The sequence below is a fragment of the Rana temporaria genome, chromosome 3 (assembly GCF_905171775.1).
Source record: "Rana temporaria chromosome 3, aRanTem1.1, whole genome shotgun sequence".
NCBI classification, from domain to species: Eukaryota; Metazoa; Chordata; class Amphibia; order Anura; family Ranidae; genus Rana; species Rana temporaria.
This window is the reverse complement of record NC_053491.1, coordinates 376,647,047-376,660,429: the sequence shown is the minus strand read 5'-3', so window position 1 is coordinate 376,660,429 and position 13,383 is coordinate 376,647,047. Positions and strand designations below refer to the sequence as shown.

The window sequence follows — 13,383 nt, the reverse complement described above, 5'->3', positions numbered from 1 at the left end:
ATATATATATATATATATATATATAAAAGAAATAAAATTAAAAAAATGTAATGCTTTTATTAAAAAAAGGGGGGTTGCCATCCGGGGCCCTGGGGACCTCTGGGCCCTTTAATAATAATAATAATTATAATAATTTATATATATATATATATATATATATATATATATATATATATATATATATATATAAAATAAAAAAATATATATATATTTTTTTTTTTAAAGGGGGTTGCCATCCGGGCCCCTGGGGACCTCTGGGCCCCTTACAGGTGCACTGCCTGTACCCCCCTGATGGTGGCCCTGTGTGTATGTAAGAAAAAAAAACACAAGAATATATAGAGTACATATTATTTATTTCATTCAGTTACATCCTTGAAACTATTACATATCATTCTGTAAATCGGTGCTCTTTTGCATAGCTATAAACCAAACTTTTTTGCATACATATATATCATAATAATTTAAAGCTGAACTCCAGTCACAAAAGCTTCATTTAAATATATTCCTAACCAGCCATATAAATCCACTTTGTGTGCATTAAACGCCTTTTCAGATCCAGTTATTACCTTGTAAATGTAGCTGTGCCATCATCACTGTGCCATGCACAGCCTGTGCAGAGGGCAGAGCTGTGGGAGGAGCTTAGCAGCTCCACCCACTACAGGCTGTCTGCAAATAATTACAAGAGGGGGGGGGGAGACAAGACCAGTCACCCTGCACTAGATGAGAGAGCAGCATTGATCGGTCTTTATTACAGGAAGCTCCTGCACAGAGGCAACATTTGGCACTGGATTACTGCACAGATTTGGAAAGAAATACACAATGCTCAATCATCAAGTTATGATTCTTGTATTTAGACAAAAGCTGCTTATCCCAGAGTTCAGCTTTAAATCTATTTGCACTGTATGTGAAAAAATGTGAGTGGGGTTTGACATAACTAAACTCTGAATCCACATGCCATGCTCTGCTTGTTCCCCAAAGCTGCTGTAAGCTGCACAGTGCGCAGACTGCAGTTTGGTCTCTAGCACCCGTCACTACTCTACAGCTACTACAACCAGTAAAAAAAGTGAAAAATTTACAAAATAATGTAGGAAATCATAAAACTAAATAAAACCGATAAAAAGGGAAAGGCAGACACGTTTCAGGAAACCAATGTGAAAAGCGTAGCAATGGATACATGTATTACTGTCTCGTGAGGAATTGGCTCTGGTTTCATGTCTGGATATAAAGATGCAGCGCAGTCAAGCAGACAGTTTTAAGGCAAACTTTGCATGCAAATGAAAAAGCAACACAAGGCGTAACATTAAGCACTCGGCTTGGCTTGGCCTGGCTCCAGCTATGTCAGGCCCCGGCCAGCATGCTGAGACAACACTTTGCAATTTGGGTGACATTGAAAAACTTTCCACGTTTCTGAAGAGACGGCAATAAAACAGATCCTTCAGGAGCTCAGAGATCAGGAATGCTTTAGTAATATAATGTCACTTATGTCCACAGCATCACTTACCATGCTTACAGTGACTTTGCTACAAAAAAAATGTAGTTTCCTATTCTTTACCTTTATACGGACCGGGGGTCAGCAACCCATAGATCACGATCTAGCAGTAGATCTCATTCAGGTGACTGGTAGATCTGGGTCTAGGCTTGCTGAACAGCCATCCCAATACCCTGCCATCTTATACAGTACAGCAAACAAGGGGTTACAGCAGGCAGCGTTGTGCTGCTTTCTCACCACCTTGGACCCCACAGAAGTATGCAGTTGCGGGGCCCTTACAGAGTGGCCCTATAGGTCGCGATAGGCAGGCGGTAGCACCCACCAAAAGCAACAGGGGTTTTAATTCCTGCTGCAGTATGTGTACACCTTTGACTGCTGCCTCAGCAGCTAAAGGGGGTAGAGATTGGGGGGCAGTAAAACTGAGACTCAACCGCAGGGTTTTACCACACCCTAACTTTATGTGTGAACGAGCCCTAAGCGTGCTGCTGCCGAATACAACTACCGTAGTACACCAGGCACTGCTGTTCCTCTGAAAAGTGATCCGAATGTGTTTGACAGGTAGTGACGAGGCGATATGTGGCCTCCTCACCACCTAATTTATATCCGTGATTGCCGTGCAATTGCAACACAGTAGTGCGGCAATTAGAGGTTTAAATCAGGTGTGAGGAGGCGACACTGTGCCTGGTGATCTTTGACTCCTCCCATGTTGTTCAGGAAGATCTCCACCCCTTTAAGGTCACCTATCCCGGATGTAGATTATATACAGTATAAAGTGATATGTGGGATGTTTAGCTCAGTGGTAGAGTCCACGGCAGTTGGCACTATAATTAAAGGTGTGGTTCCCCCTAAAACAAATTTCTAACAATACATTCGGAAGACTGCTTACACTGCGGGTAGGCTGGCATTTTTTTTTTTTCGTACATACCTCGATCATATCGCATATCGCCGTTTCATCCCTCGGCTTCCGGGTATGAGTCTTGCTGGACCTAGTTGATTGGCGTTCCTCCGACCGGCGCATACTGCGCGTCACGACTTTCCGACAGAAGCCGAACGTCATTGCGCAGGCGCCGTATAGAGTCTGCTCTATACGGCGCCTGCCCAGCGACGTTCGGCTTCTTTCGGAAAGTCGTGACGTCAAGTATGCGTCGGTCGGAGGAACGTCAATCAACTAGGAACGCCCACTGCCACAAGACTCATACCCCGGAAGTCGACGGATGAAACGGCGATATCGAGGTATGTACGGAAAAAAAAAAAAAAAAGCCAGCCTACCCGCAGTGTAAGCAGTCTTCCAAATGTATTGTTAGAAATTTGTTTTAAGGGGGAACCACCCCTTTAAGGGCCTGGTAGCGCACATTTATTAAGAAACAAACAGTATTTACAGCATATGACTTCCCACGCAGGGGGATTCGGGTTCAGCAGGCACAACTATAAAATACTGAGCCACCTGGCTCTTAGGCTCACTCAGCCTTGCAGTACCTTGCTGCAAGGTCCCACTCCTGGCCTCCAAATTTGGTTCTCCAACCTCCCCTGGGTTTGCTCACTCTCAAAGTCGTCCGGACTTTCTCCAGCCTCCCTAGACTCACCAGCAGCCTCAGCTTTCCCAGCCTCCCAGACCCTCTCTTGGTCTCCTAGGCCCTCATAGTTGTCCTGACCTTTCCAGTCCTTTTGGCAAAAAGTTCCCCTTACCACAGAAACAACTAAGTTTCAGCCCTGATCTGGTCAAATCCAGAGAAAGCTTAAAAGACAGTTTTCATCGCTCACAAAACTTCTGCTGGCGCTTCTCAAACTTTTTACACTTTTTATACAGAGACAGGGACTATCACTATATACACAATATATATATATATATATATATATATATATATATATATATATATATATATATATATATATATATATATATATATATATATACATATATATACATACATACATACATACATATATATATACATACATACATTTGAGCACACAATATTCCCATTGCACAGTATGAATGAATCCAGTAACTGAAGTTTAATCTGCCTATATTTTGTCTTTTTCCCTCCTTTCCCCAGTATCAACATGTTAATAAAATTATTTAATAAAACCTGTTTTCATTACAGCATTTTGGACCCAGTAACATCATTACTGGGTCCCTGCGGCTTTTTGTGCAATGCATGCACATCATGGCTGGTGGGAGGGGCTAGCAGAGTATTGAACATGACACAGCACTTTGTACCAATGGTGTAAGCAGTGGGACAGCTCTTAGGGCTCTTTCACACGTCCGTTCAGTTTTTCAGATCAGTTTTTTTTTCATCAGTTGATCCGTTTTTCCATCAGTTTTTCCATCAGTTTTTCCATCAGTTTTTCATCAGTTTTTCATCAGTTTTTCATCAGTTTTTGCATCAGTTTTTTCATCCGTTTTTTTTTTTTTTTTGGGGGATTTTACATAGAAAAACGGATGTTAGCGGAACGGATGATAAACGGATCATCCGTTAACGTCCGTTTTTCGTCCGTTCCGTTTTTTAGACGGAAGAAAAATAGGGTTTTCTTCCGTCCAAAAAAACGGAACTGAACGCAGACGGATGCTAACGGACGTTAGCGGATGCTCATCCGCTAACGGACGCTAGCCCATAGGGAAGCATTGCGGTCCGTTAACGGACGTCCAAAAAACGGACGAACGGAACGGACGTGTGAAAGAGCCCTTAGGGCTCTTTCACACGTCCGTTCAGTTTTTCAGATCAGTTTTTTTTTCCATCAGTTGATCCGTTTTTCCATCAGTTTTTCGTCAGTTTTTCATCAGTTTTTCATCAGTTTTTGCATCAGTTTTTGCATCAGTTTTTCCATCCGTTTTTTCATCCGTATTTTTTTTTTTTTTTTGGGCTTTTTACATAGAAAAACGGATGTTAGCGGAACGGATGATAAACGGATCATCCGTTAACGTCCGTTTTTCGTCCGTTCCGTTTTTTAGACGGAAGAAAAATAGGGTTTTCTTCCGTCCAAAAAAACGGAACTGAACGCAGACGGATGCTAACGGACGTTAGCGGATGCTCATCCGCTAACGGACGCTAGCCCATAGGGAAGCATTGCGGTCCGTTAACGGACGTCCAAAAAACGGACGAACGGAACGGACGTGTGAAAGAGCCCTTAGGCGGTGTTTAGCACAATATCATATTGATGCATAAACAGGGCTTTTTTTCTCAGACAATAGGTGCAGGAACTCTCCTTTTCCGAGTCACTTGTTTTCTCCGCCCCTACCCACCTCCGAGCAACGTCCCTTGGTTACATCCCCTCACCACCTCCCAGTACCGCCCTTTTAGACAATACAGAACCAAGTATCATTTTGTTGTGCTAAGTAATTTGTATGGAATTTGGTTTCCCCTTCAGCCAGCAACAATAGATCCCCCTAACAATGCACCACCCACAACAAACCCCCCCCCCCCCCTAGCAACAATAGATTCCCAGCAGCATCAACAGATCTCCGCACAGCCAGCATTAATAGACTCTCTGGCAGCAATCAACAATAGACCCATCCCCCAACAGTAGATCTCCTTCAGCAACAATAGACCCCCCTGCAAAAATAGATCCCCTCCAGCTAGAATAGATCCGCCAGCAGTGAGCATCAATACCCTGCAGCACACCCCAGTACCCCTTGACATTACATACAGTCAGTCCAGGAGGTGCCGGAACTGCGTTCCCCCGCGTTCCTGCTGAAAAAAAGCCATGTGCATAAATATCAGTCTTAAAGAGTAGGCATTCCTAGGCAGGCTGCCGTTGACTGCCTAGGTACACTTGGCAACTCCCACATGTGATTCTGAACCTCTATGTTTGAAGGAACTGAAGCCCAATGAATTAACGGAGCGGGACATGGACAGTAATTCTGAGGAGATAAGGGCTAGAATATCATATTGATATATGAATATCAGTCTTAGGGAGTAGACATTCCTAGGCAGGCTGCCATTGGACATCCTCGAGCCAGGAAATAAGGTGGGCTCCAAATGACTTGGTGTAAAAATTCTTTTAACTTTACCAGATGCATCTAAACAGGAGACCCCCCTATGTTCCAATCCTTAATGGAATGGCAATACGCGGCAATAATACCTAATCTGTAGATATATCAGAAGAATAGTATAACCATCCTGCCCATGTATCTTTAAACTTATCATATTTATCTTTAACCAGATGTACCCACCTCTCATTCTCCATTATTTTGTCTACTTCTCTTTTCCAATCCATCTAGTAGGACTAGATTGTTTCCAAAACCTAGGTATCAGTACTTTGGCTGAATTCAATGGATGTGGGGTAATGCTTCTTTTATAGAACTTAATAGAGGATGGCATCCCATGAAACAGAAAATATGTAAAGGGGAAAATTCTCTGGGTTTAAAAGCCATTTTCTTAAAAAAAATCTTAATCCATGGAGTGATCACCTCCTAGAATAATTTGATTTTAGGGCACGTCCCCCACAAGTGGAGGAAGGTGCCCCTTTGATTACATCCCTTACAACAGCAAGCATCTGCTGTTGGGTACATCTGCGCCAGAAGCACTGGAGTACGATCCATCTAGTCAAAAATGCATAAGACATCTCCTGAATATGAGAGCTTATAGAAGTATAATGCGTTGACTTAACCAAACTTTGAATTTGTGTAGATGTAAAATTATAACCTCTCTTTCCCATTCTCTTAAAAAATAGGGGATTGCGGTATGTTGAACCTTAAGTACGAGTTTATACATTCAAAATAGCAGATGCCTAGCCTCTGGGTTATTAGCACACCATGACTCCAAGGTAGTGAGAGAGTTCAAGGGCCTCACCGAGACTTCAGTTTGTAAAAAAAATCTGCCATTTGACGGTATCTCCAAGTGGCCATTGGTATATCCCACAAGGTCAATACTAACAAAGTGCCCCATGGGGCAAACCTAGCACATGTGGCCTTCTCATCCAATCCCCATAAGTCTAAATTTCTCAACTCTTCCTCTGGGGGGAACCAAGGATATCCTCCCAGTGGGGTTAGAGGGGATATTGAAGGAGAATACTTTCCCGAATTATTTAACCTTTCCCATACAAAGTTGTTTTAGTTATTGGTGACTCCCAATTCGATAGACCCCTGGACTCAGCCGGGATCCACGGGGCTCCCACCAAGTTCTTGCCTGCCAGTGTCTTCTCTTTTTCAGAGAGTCATGGCACCAATTCATAATGCGTACCAAGGTCATGGCTTTGTAATACAAAGCTACGTTCGGAAGTCTCACTCCACCCTCCGATTTATGTTTCTGTAAAACATCATAAGCCAGCCTTAAATGTCTATCCTCCCATACAAAGGTCAAGAATGCCCTATGTACCTGTTTAAAAAAAAGTCCGTGGAAGTATTATGGGCACTGTATATAAGATATCGATTTTTCTAGGTAGTTTATTTATTTTATGAGCATTCACTCTACCAAACCATGTCAAATGGTGACCCCTAAAACGATGAAAATCCTTTAGTATACCTGTTAGTAAGGAGCCATAGGACTTGGTGCAAATTCTAATGCACATTATAAGAAGCTCAAAGTGTGCAGTCAAATTAGAATAAACAATTTCAGTACAAGAGAAGAGTCTGTATTACTGTGCAAGATACCATCCCAGCTCTCCATCTCCTCCAATCAGAAAATGCTTTGCATTCATTCAGGAAATGCAGAGCATTTTATGAATGGTTCCCATGTCAAACAGCTGTCCTCCTGAGTTCAGAATGCAGCAGGCCAGTTGCCAAGTGAAGATCACTGGAGTAGCTGTGTGTGATTTCCAGCTTCCAATGGCATCAGCCAGGTATGTTATATACATAGTTACATTGGTCCAAGCTGGATCTATGTAACTATGTATTAATATCAATACTTGGATTTATTCTTTAACTTTCTGTCTGTGACCCCCGTTGGGAAGACAGGGTGTCAATGGAACAGGAAGTAAGGGGAAATATTCTTGGTGGGCACACAGATAGCGATTAAGACCAGACAGAGAATTTATGCTTTCTCCAATAACCATTGGATTGAGCTGGGCTTTAATAAATGTCTCACCTCTGCCGCCAGGTAATTTCCAGTAGCCAAGTGCTTAAACCTGAAAAGGCTGTTCCACTGTCCGGCTCCTCCTCGGCATGGATCGTGATGCACGACCTGCAAGATCAGACGTGATTATGTCAATGGATCGATACAAGACAAGAAAAGTCATAGGCAACCCAATGAAGACTAGCTATTAATATTTGGAATACTGATTTTCTGCAGTTTTCATCTACACATCTACAATGTTTCTCCTTTTTAGGTAAGAAAATAAAGAACGTTGTTTGTTGTGGGTCACACAGTCAATCCGACTGGACGCTTTAAAAAATATTTTTTATCTACCCTGCAATTGACTGAATTCCCTATCCATGTCTGCACTCTAAGTATGGCAATAAATTTAAAAAAAGAGAGAATTACCTCAATTTCCCATAAGGCCTTGGAGCTGGTTGCCGATGTGGCAGACTGGCGTAAGGTGGTACGGAGAAAGATATGTTGCTTTTTTTCATATTCGTCACAGGTCAGAAATTTCTCTTGTTCTGCATGAAAGAGTCTAACCACATCGCCCTGTGGAAATAACAGATAGCACTAGTTACATTACAAAGACTTCCTTACCCCCTTCATGTCTAGGCTGCACTATTAATTTGGCTAAAAAACCCTCCCCTTTGTCATACTCAAAGCATAGGGGGGAGGCATTCTGTAGTTCATGGAAAAAAATTATGGAAAAAGTATTCCCACCCCTTGAAATTTTCCACATTTTGTCATGTCATGTTACAACCAAAAACATATATGTATTTTATTGGGATGTTATGTGATAGACAAACACAAAGTGGCATAATTGTGAAGTGGAAGGAAAATTATACATTTTTCTCATCCTCAGCCTCGGACGAGAGGACATCCGTGATAGGCGGAACACTGAACAGAGGCTCTGCTGGGAAAATTACTGTTCCGCCTATCACGGGACAGCCTGAGGAGGAGGCGCGGCTTTTGAATAATGGATTGCCGCCGTCTGACATCTCTGCAAACAGGAGAAGGTAGGGAGATCGTCGAGGCAGGGAATGGGATGGCACAGTGAGGAATGTTACTAATGGCACAGTGAGGCATGTATAGATGGCACAGTGAGGCATGTTACTAATGGCACAGTGAGGCATGTTACTAATGGCACAGTGAGGCATGTTACTAATGGCACAGTGAGGCATGTATAGATGGCACAGTGAGGCATGTATAGATGGCACAGTGAGGCATGTATAATGGCACAGTAAGGCATGTATAATGGCACAGTGAGGGGTCGTCTTATACAGTGAGTATATGCCAAAACCAACATTTTAGCTGGAAAATTAGGGGGTCGTCTTATACGCCCAGTCGTCTTATACGCCGGCAAATACGGTAACTATTTTGCAAAGGAAAATGGGCAAAAATGTCACTCTCTAGATGTGCAAAGCTGGCAGAGAACTACCCAAAAAGACTTGCAGCTGTAATTGCAGTGAAAGGTGGTCCTACAAATTAGTGACTCGGGGGCTGAATACAAATGTATACCACACTTTTCACATATTTTTTTGTAGAAGATTTTGAAAACCATTTATCATTTTCCTTCCACTTCACAATTATGTGCCACTTTGTGTTGGTCTATCACATAAAATCCCAATAAAATACATTTACGTTTTTGGTTGTAACATGACAAAATGTGGAAAATGTCAAGGAGTTTGAAAACTTTTTCAAGGTACTGTATCACAAGGGATGTTGTTCATCCATTGTAATGGCAATAAAGCTGATCAAATAAATAATAAAATAAACTATTTTAAAGCACGCCACACCCCCTGTGCATAGGCGAACGTGCACATTGGTCACGTGTCGATACATAAATGGCAGTCACACCACACATGTGACGTATCAACACAAACATCAGAGTGCGAGCAATAATTCTGGGGCCAGACTTCCTGTGTAACTCTAAACTGGTAACCTGTAAAGGGTTTTAAAGAATCATCTATGGATAATTTCATGTACCGTAGTTTGTCGCTCATCCATGGGTGTGCCCAACTTTAAAAACGTGACATGTTTGGTATCATCTTTTATATTTTACCAAAACATCGGGTACTATATTGCATTTGTGCTCACTAAAATTCAATAAGGTGTATATTTTCCAAAATATTTGCTTTTGAAAGCTACTTACAAAATATATAATGTTTGGGGGTTTTAAGTAATTGTCTAGCAGATTTTTTACATGTGAGAGAGAAATGTCAGAATTAGCCCGAATGTCAAGAAATGTCAGAACTGGCCTGGGGCTAAAGTGGTTAACACCATTCCTAACAATACTCATGGGCCTCTTGCACGCTTCAGCTTAAAAAAGCTCAGTACAGCATTTTTTTACTGATCTGATGTACACACAGGCACGTAAACAAGCATTGCATACTCTTGTGTAAAAAAAAAAAAATTGGAAAAATCTGTGTTCCAGGTCAGTATTTTGTGCCAAATACGTGCATCTGTGCGCAAATGAGCATAAAAATTTATGAATTTTCCCTAGAAATGTATTGTGCATGGAAATGCGTGAACACGCATATACAGTATGTGCTAATTTGCAAATAAATATGTGCAAATATGTGCAAAACAAACACCTGAAATCATGTGTACAAAACCGGATGCTCAGACATCGGTACCGTGTGCAAGAGGCCTTAGGCGGCGTAGGCGGTAAAGCACCGCTATTTTTTGCGGTGCTTCACCGTAGTTTTTGCAGAGGTTTTCGGCCGCTAGCGGGACACTTTTACCCCCGCTAGCGAACGAAAAAGGGTAAAAACCGCAGGCAAAGCGCTGCTCATTGATTTCACCGCCCCAAACATGCTGTTTGCAGGAGTATTTTTAACATCCTGCCAGTGCATCACCTCAGTGTGATAGCCCTCTGCTTTCACACAGAGACTGCAGGGGAGTCGTTTTTCAGGCACTTTACATGCGCTATTTTTAGCCCAAAAGCACCTGCAAAAAAGCCCCAGTGTGAAAGGGGTCTTAGACGAAGTTCACACCGACATTAAAAGCAGGCATTTGAGGGGTGTTAAAAACGCCCTTCTATTGCCTATGCAAATGAAGCCTCATGTCGAGTCAGGAGATGTTTGAAGCCTTTCAACACCTCTCATTCAATTCTATGATAACGCTCAGCATACGCTCTGGCAGGCGTTTGCAGTGTGGTTATGGGGTGTCAACATTCATTTATTTCCTGTAATGGAACAGGTGTTTGTGAAGGGGTTTTAAAGCACCTTAACGCTCATCAAACGCTTCAAAACTGTGCATAGGGCGCTTGGGGAGCGTTTTTAACTCGTCATTAACGCTGGGAAAACACCAGTCTAACGCCTATACTAAAGGTCATTGACGCCAGTCTAACGCTCATAATAACGCTCATTGGCGCCACCCTTTGGGCTGATTATGCAAATTTCCCTTCTCATAACTTGCTTCTGAGCATGCACGTTTTTCCCCATCGTTAAAGGGTACACACGACCGTTTTACACGACGAGAAAAACAACGAGAAAAATTGGAGCATGTTCTAAATTTTTAATACCCATTTTTCTCGTCGAGAAAAATGCTCTGGACCCTACACGACCAATTTAAAAAATTTCATTTTTCTCGTCATGAAAAACGGTCATGTGTACGCGGCATAACGCCTATACTAAAGCTCTTTGACGCCTGTCTAACGTCCATACTTTTTTAAAATCAGATCCTTTTTTTATTTTTATATGCAAACAACATTAAGACAATACAGACAAATTATACAAACAGAATCACGTTAAAGCGGGGGTTCACCCGTACATAACACTTTTTCCCCTTAGATGGATGCTCATTTTGTCTAGGAGAATCGGCTAGTTGTTTTAAAATATGAGCTGTACTTACCGTTTACGAGATGCATCTTCTCCGCCGCTTCCGGGTATGGGCTGCGGAACTGGGCGTTCCTATTTTGATTGACAGTCTTCCGAGAGGCTTCCGACGGCCGCATCCATCGCGTCACGATTTTCCGAAAGAAGCCGAACGTCGGTGCGCAGGCGCAGTATAGAGCCGCACCGAGGTTCGGCTTCTTTCGGCTACTAGTGACGCGATGGATGCGACCGTCGGAAGCCTCTCGGAAGACTGTCAATCAAGAAGGAACGCCCGCTCCCGAAGACCCATACCCGGAAGCGACGGAGAAGATGCATCTCGAAAACGGTAAGTACAGCTCATATTTTAAAACAACTAGCCGATTCCCCTAGACAAAATGAGCATCCATCTAAGGGGATTGTTTGAAAAAAATGTGTTATGGGTGAACTCCCGCTTTAAGCCCCATAAACACTATCAGTTTTCCTGCTGGTTTTCTCTTCAGGTTTACCAAAACCATGCAGTACAAGGACCTGCCTTATTGCATTCAAATTAAAACGCTTAAGGTTTGACCTCATATTAGATGGTTTTGGTAAACCTGAAGAGAAAACCATCAGGAAAACTGATAGTGTGTATGGAGCTTTAAACAAAACACAACCCAAGAAAATAAAAAAAAAAGGGACCTCAAACCATCCCACCCCATTGACGCCAATCTAATGTCCATACTAACACTATAGGAGCATTTGTTAAGCGTTAGAAATTTAGTCAGGTGTGAACAAGCCCTAAAAGAGCAGTGCAAAAATGTAACACAAAAAGAAAACTGGTCCAAGGGTCTCATTAAACGTCTATTTCTCCTGTAGCAGGAATCCTCTCAGGAGGCTCCGGCCGAGCCCTGTTTATTTAGCATGGACTCCTTCTCCGAGACTCTACAGTTTACACTTTGGTGACACGGTTGCTGTGGCAACGCCATTACTCACGGAGACGCCCTGCACATTCTTTTCATGTCACAAGCTGCAGGTGGATTTCATAATCACAACACTGACAGACAAATGACAAGCACAGAGATAAGGAGATGGTCTGAAGATAGGGATTTTCCCATTCCTAGAGATCGGTTTAGTGTCCATTTTCATGTACACTTTAATGAAGTGTCCTCTGAGTGAGCAGATTACAGAGATACTACCATAAGCCTGGCCTAAGGCAAATTGACCTTTTAGGGCCCTTGTTCAACTGATAATGCTGTCCAGAAAACACTGCCGCTGGGCCAAAGTCCATTCAGTCCACATTAACCCTTTTATTACCGCAGTTTAATGACATCCAGGCCACATTTAGCAGCGGTGGAATGTGCTGGCCTGCTTGACATTACTTACCTCTATGACTAATTTCACTTTCTAAATAATTGTTACATAGTTATTTGAGGGGAGTACTTATACATACTGTACATCCATGCGAAGGCCGTGTTTGCACACTGTCTGCCTTTGTACCTGCATGGCTGTCAGACTGGGACCAGCACCTGTGTCTGTGCAGCCGCTGCTTCCCAACAGACATGAGCAGGACTGCCTGCGTGTGGATGCATGGAACACCTATCACATGGAGAGGAACTTCAGTCTGCTCACATTATCCGTAATAAAAACATCTTTGCAGATCTGAAGCTTCCCTCCAACCACTTTGCATATTATTTTATATATACAGTGAATCTGTACTTGCCAAATATGCTGCAGAAATCTCCCCCCACTGAGTCTGGCTGCAGCCATTTTAACTGTGGGCAGCTGAAGCGGCTGCCTGTTCACTGACACAAACCTCCTTCTCTGCAGCTCTTATTGGTCCACCATCCCAGAAAGACTGCACAGACAAAAGATTTCAAATTCCAAGACCATTACTCAGGCTGTGTGGGCACTGATAGCTCAGCACCCACAGAGGTAAGTACAGCAGGGATCAGAGCTGGGGAGGGTGCACAGTATTATTTCACCTTCTCATTTTTTCTGTAAGGCGACATGTCACGCGACTTTGGACACTAAAGTTGCACGACAAGTCGCACCCCATGTTTTTCAATGACAACAGTTT

The 13,383-nt window shown here is 42.7% G+C and overlaps 1 protein-coding gene across 6 annotated transcripts in view; it reads right to left on the bottom strand.

Moving 5' to 3' along the window:
* ITPR2 (inositol 1,4,5-trisphosphate receptor type 2) overlaps window positions 1-13,383 on the bottom strand; it is a 499,601-nt gene that overhangs the window by 355,390 nt on the left and 130,828 nt on the right. For all 6 annotated transcript variants that reach the window (XM_040345602.1, XM_040345605.1, XM_040345603.1 and 3 more), the window contains exons 8-9: window positions 7,912-8,058; window positions 7,516-7,611 (exon numbers count right to left, since the gene is read on the bottom strand). In XM_040345602.1, the coding sequence (XP_040201536.1) occupies window positions 7,516-7,611; window positions 7,912-8,058 (243 nt within the window). The remainder of the gene's footprint in view (window positions 1-7,515; window positions 7,612-7,911; window positions 8,059-13,383) is intronic.